At 38.3% G+C, this 5,860-nt stretch overlaps 2 protein-coding genes across 2 annotated transcripts; both read right to left on the bottom strand.

Moving 5' to 3' along the window:
* Positions 1-1,658: 1,658 nt before the first annotated feature.
* On the bottom strand, positions 1,659-2,150 carry LOC114756740 (uncharacterized mitochondrial protein AtMg00810-like). The gene has a single exon (XM_028945672.1). The coding sequence runs from the start codon at positions 2,148-2,150 to the stop codon at positions 1,659-1,661; it is 492 nt and encodes a 163-aa protein (XP_028801505.1).
* A 178-nt stretch (positions 2,151-2,328) lies between these two features.
* LOC114756741 (uncharacterized) lies at positions 2,329-5,256 on the bottom strand. The gene is made up of 2 exons (XM_028945674.1): positions 4,647-5,256; positions 2,329-3,179 (listed from the first exon to the last, which is right to left on the bottom strand). Exons 1-2 carry the CDS (start codon positions 5,155-5,157, stop codon positions 2,329-2,331), a joined length of 1,362 nt encoding a protein of 453 aa, XP_028801507.1. The 5' UTR covers positions 5,158-5,256.
* Between the last annotated feature and the right edge of the window lie 604 nt (positions 5,257-5,860).

The following is a 5,860-nucleotide window of genomic DNA, read 5'->3' on the forward strand; positions in this document are numbered from 1 at the left end:
TTAGGTTGGGGTGAGATTTCTCCACTTTTAATATTTTAAGATGCTTAATGCATCTCAAAATATAAGTGAAGGTGCTAGCTTAATCCTTTCATTTATAACTAAGAAATAAAATGGTTTACTATAAATTTTTTATTTTATAAAAAATATTTTATGACGATATAATTAATATTAGTTATTTTTATGGAATAGTACACAATAACCTAGTAAACAAAGGTACGCACTAATTTGAACACAAAATATAAAGAGAAGTCAAAATCCAAATTTTAAAAGGTATGCACTACTAATGATCTACTTAGCTATTAACTGTTTTTGTTTTTCACTATAGACTACTCTAGTTTTAGTATTGACTAATTTTATTTTTAAAACTCTGAGTACCCTTTTAACAAAAATAGCTAATAGCAATAATCAACAGCTAAACAAAAATAGTTATCGGAACTCTAAAAACAAAAATAGTTGCTAGCTATGCAGGAATAGTCAAGAGGTTAAAAAGAGCAGTTGTTAAAGCTTTAGCTACACGCCACCAGAGCTCCAGTGGTCGAGTGTTGGAGAGGTCACTGGTCTTGGAGCTTCAACGGTGAGCCTCTAGCTATGGGTGCTTAGCAGGTATATATTTTTAAAAAACTAAAAGAAACCTGATTTGGGAGTTTGAAATTTACCTATCCTAATTCATCATTCAGCATTTCCAAGGGTATGTTACTGTCATTTTTTTTATTTAATTATCATTTTCTTAGAATTTATGACTTATGCTACATTATGTTCTAGATCGTCACAAGCAAAAAGGTAGATTTGATGGTAACAAACTGTAAAAACCAGAAGAGTTGATCGAGTCAGATAATCAAAGCGTATAATATCTCCTATCGTATTCTCTTTACATATATAAGGTTTATATATATATATATTCACTGATAAAAAAATATATGATTTTTCTACAACCTTTTACGTTTTTTGTGAAAAAAAGCATGTAATTATTGGAAAGAACAGAAGTATGTGATCCCATACAAGTGATGAAATTAATATTTGCATTGTCAACTTGTTCGGTATGTGCTCCTCTAGTCCTTAATATAAGATTTATTTAACTAATTTGATTAGATTAAGGAAGTTAGATAGGTTAGTTAATTATAATAAATATGACATGTTTTTCCTAAAACTCCATAATCATCTTCCTTAATATCTTCCTGTTGACAAAGAGAGTGGGCCCAGAAGAACTGGTCATTTTCTATTAATCATGAAAACGGAAAATCAATGTACACTTACACACTTAACCGATCCACTATTTATAGACTATACACAGCAAGCTCCCTAAGTTCCTAAGTCATACAACGATCAAAGTAAACGGGCCGTGCCTTAAGGCCCAATACACAAGATGGAAAACACCCTATATATTTCATCACTCCCCCTCAAGTTGGAGGGCGGAAGATGTCAACAGCACCCAACTTGGACAACATCCTATTCAATGTTTCAGCACCCACAGACTTAGTGAGGAGGTCAGCTTCTTGACTAGCAGATCGGACATGCAGTAGCTTGATCAATCCTTGCAGGAGCTTCTCTCTCACAAAGTGACAATCAATCTCGATGTGTTTCGTGCGCTCATGAAACACTGGATTCGCTGCAATATGCATAGCCGCTCTACTATCACAATGGACATCAACTGGCTCTGTCTAGTTGATCCCCAAGTCACTCAATAATCCAACCATCCACACTATTTCTGAGACTGCAGAACCTAAGGCCCTGTATTCAGCTTCTGCAGATGACCTAGAAATTGTAGCTTGTTTCTTAGTCTTCCACTTGATTAATGAACCTCCCAACTTCAAGATATAGCCTGTGACTGATCTTCTAGTAGTAGGACAGGATCCCCAATCTGCATCACAGAAGCACTTGAGTCTGAAATTTCCTTCAGCACTTAGGAGGATACCATGGCCAGGTGTCCCTTTCAAGTATCTGATCACCCCAAGTGCTGCAGCCATGTGTGTCTTTGTTGGGATATGCATAAATTGACTCAAGACTTGCACAACAAAAGAAATATCAGGTCTAGTATTGGTTAAATATATTAAACGACCCACTAGTCGCCTGTAGCGTGCGGGATCTGGAAGCAAATCTGCTTTGCTATCCTTTCCTTCTTCATATGCTCTTAACCTCAGATTTTGAGCCATTGGAATGGTAAGTGGCTTGCATCCACTCAAGCCTGTGTCAACAAAAGATCCAACAAATACTTTCTTTGTGTTAGCATAATGCCTTTCTTAGATCTAGCAATTTCAATTCCCAAGAAGTACTTCATGTCCCCTAAATCCTTGATTTTAAAATTATTATGCAGATAGTCTTTTAACTCCATTATTCCCTGTTCGAGTTTCCAGTGATCAGCAAGTCATCAACATAGACTAATATTAAGACAAGACCATCAACATGTTGCTTAGTAAACATTGAATAATCATGTTTGCTTTGAAAATAACCAGCATCATGTAAAGCAGAAGTTAGTTTGCAGTTCCACTGCCTAGAGGCTTGTTTAAGCCCATATAAAGACTTTCTTAGCCTGCACACCATGTTCTCCCCCTTGTTCTCAAAGCCCTGGGGCAAGGACATGTAAACTTCTTCCTTCAAGTCTCCCTGCAAGAATGCATTATTCACATCTATATGGTAAGCATTCCATTTATTTACAGCAGCAATTTTAAGAATAACTCTAACGGTTACCATCTTAACAACCGGGGAGAAAGTCTCATGGTAGTCAATCCCCTCCCTTTGAGTATATCCTTTAGCTACCAACCTAGCCTTATATTTGTCTATGCTCCCATCTGGTCTGTACTTCATTTTAAATACCCATTTGCACCCTATAGCTTTCTTTCCTTTAGGTAGATGCACTATATCCCAAGTCCTATTATTTTCAAGAGTATCTATCTCACACTTCATAGCCTTTACCCAATCTGAATTCTTTACAGCTTCATTATATGAGTAAGGTTCTGAGACAGAGTCAATAGTACAAAGATAACACATATAGTTAGGAGAAATATTACCATAGCTGATGTAACTCTCTATAGGGTACTTGCACTTCTGCTTCCTAGCAGCTGATCCATCTTGTTGATCAGCCACCAAGTTGCATATGTAGTCCTTAGCCCAAACTGGAGCTCTTCTCTCTCGAACAGGTCTTGCTGAAGCTTCGTTACTGCTCCTGGTTTCCTGTTGTGCATCTGTGGAGCCATTATTGTCAACGGGTTCTCTACTCTCCATATGATTTGGAGACTGCCGATCTACTTCTTCTTCAACAAAATCAACAAAAGGTGTATGATCGAAATAAAAGATGTCTTTTGGATTATGATTGGCTCCCCCTTTCGTGGTGCCTATGTTATCTCTGTAAGGAAACTTATATTCCATAAAAGTTACATGTCTTGAGATAAACATTTTCTTTGCTTCTATATCATACAACAAGTATCCCTTTTTATTGTTGGGGTACCCAAGAAATATGGAAGGTATGGATCTGGGTTTTAACTTGTCTTTGACAGTCAGATCTGTGGCAAAAGCTAAGGAACCAAAGGTTTTCAAATTTTTGTAATCTGCTACCTCACCATGTATTATTTCATAAGGAGTTCTGTATCCTAAAATCCTGGATGGCAATCTATTTACCAGAAAGGTGGCCATTTTAACACATTCGCCCCAAAATTTAACAGGAACATTTGATTGAATCATTAAACCCCTTGAAATCTGCATTAAGGTCCTATGTTTTCTCTCTACAATCCCATTTTGTTCAGGAGTATAAGTACAGCTAGTTTCATGTATTATCCCTTTTTCTTTAAAATAATTCTGCAAGTCATGATTGGTGAATTCTGTCCCATTGTCACTTCTAATTTTCTTAACATTCACAGAAAACTGATTGGATACATACGCTAAGAAATTTTTGATGTGATTCACAGTTTTATGTTTGTGTTTCATAAGAAAGATCCAAGTGGCTCTAGAAAGGTCATCAACAATAGTAAGGAAGTAACAATAACCATGATATGTGGGTGTCCTATATGGTCCCCACACATCCATGTGCAGCAATTCAAAACAAAATTTTGACTTAATACAACTAGGTGAAAAAGGAAGTTTGGTTTGTTTTGATTGAGCACAAACTTCACAATCTACATTCATAGAAATATTTCTGCCTTGTACAAATTTCAAATGTCTCAATACAGATAAAGGTGCATGTCCTAATCTCCTATGTAGTAACCGAATATCAAGATCATTACATGATTTGCTCCCTTTACAAATAGCATTCACAACATCATGTGTTTCAGTACAATTTAAAATGTATAAGCCATTAATCAATCTACCAGTCCCCTTCTTCTTCCCATCCTGAAGGCCCTGCATAAAACAATGATTAGGAAGAAAACATACCATGCAATTAAGTTCCCTAGTGATTCTAGGCACGGAAATTAGATTGAATTGTAGTTGTGGGGCATATAGGATGTCTTCAAGATAAAAATCATCAGAAAATTTAACATTTCCTATATGCGTTGCTACAACTCTATCACCATTTGGGATCTTAATTGTCTTAGTTGGTCCTCCGTACTCGGTAAATGTATCTAGTAATCTTAGATCACTAACTAGATGTGTAGTAGCTCCTGAATCAATAACCCATCTAACAGGCACACGATGAGAAGGAGAAAAATTATCCAAACCTGTACCAGTTAAGGCATGGACTGCTGTCTCTGAATCTTGCTTCAATAATTCCAGGAGGCGTTCATACTGCTCTGGTGTCAAGGAGGTTATCACAGTATTTGCTGAATGGGCTTCAGAATCCCCTTCACCTTTGGCATTTAATCCTGCTTGATTGGCCGCCCCTGTCTTGTTTGTTTTAGCTCTATTCCCTTTAAAATCTGAAGGGTAGCCTATTATCTGATAACAATGTTCTTTTACATGCCCCTTCTTGTGGCAATGAGAACATTCCAGTATGGTTCCACCCCTCCCCCTACCTCTGCCACGTCCTCTGCTTTGTGCCACCATTGCTATCCCGTCAATTGGTCCATGCATTGTAGAACCAGTAATGGTTTTCTGAGCCTCATCTTCAGAGATCATGGCATACGCTTGATTCACCATCGGTAGAGGGCTCATCAAGAGGATTTGACTTCGCGCCTGAGCATAAGTATCGTTAAGGCCCATGAGGAATTGTAATAGCTTCTGCTGTTGCATTACCTCAGAGTAAATCTTGGAAGTATCACATTTGCAGGAAGGGATTGGAACCAGAAATGATTGTTCTTCCCAGAGTTCTTTCAGTCGTGTATAATACCCTGATACAGAGAGACCGCCTTGTCGAAGGGAGGAGATTTCTCGGTAAATTGTGAAAATGCGAGAGCCTGAAGCTTTATCGAATCGTTCTTTTAAATCAAGTCAGACCAGTCGTGCATCTTGAAAAAAAACAGCTCCATTCGCAAGCTCTTTCGACATTGAGTTGAGGATCCATGAGAGCACGACTGCATTGCAGCGCTCCCACTGTTCCTTCATGCTATCGTCTTGCTTTTCTTTCGTGCAAGATCCATCCACAAACCCCAGTTTGTGTTTTCCCAGCAGAGCAATCCGCATTGCCCTGCTCCAAATGTTGTAATTTTCAGCTCCCGTCAGAATTTGAGAGACTATCGTAGCTCCCTGTGTATCTGAGGGATGCAAATATAGAGGATTATTGAAATTCAGGTTTGCTGCGGCTGAGTCGTTCATCCCTTTCGATTCTCCCATTTCTGGCAATCCCGATCTTGTGTGCCTTCGGTGCCGTCAGGATTCGTCGATGCGCTCGCCGCTATTCTTGGTGTCTTTAATTTTCACCGAAAGTCGTCGTTCTCCTGCGCAACTCCTCTTCGAACATGCCAGAAGCTCAAGAACGATGTCGTTCACCGAAGAA

Source organism: Neltuma alba, unplaced genomic scaffold (assembly GCF_004799145.2).
Source record: "Neltuma alba isolate B1F8T4 unplaced genomic scaffold, ASM479914v2 tig00010467_pilon, whole genome shotgun sequence".
NCBI classification, from domain to species: domain Eukaryota; kingdom Viridiplantae; phylum Streptophyta; class Magnoliopsida; order Fabales; family Fabaceae; genus Neltuma; species Neltuma alba.

Coding starts and splice junctions, on each gene's coding strand:
- LOC114756740 (XM_028945672.1), bottom strand. CDS start 2,150: ATGGCTCAAAATCTGAGGTTAAGAGCATATGAAGAAGGAAAGGATAGC.
- LOC114756741 (XM_028945674.1), bottom strand. CDS start 5,157: ATGCAACAGCAGAAGCTATTACAATTCCTCATGGGCCTTAACGATACT. Junction 3,180..4,646: donor CCATGCCTTAACTGGTACAG/GTTTGGATAATT, acceptor ATGGCTCCACAG/ATGCACAACAGGAAACCAGG.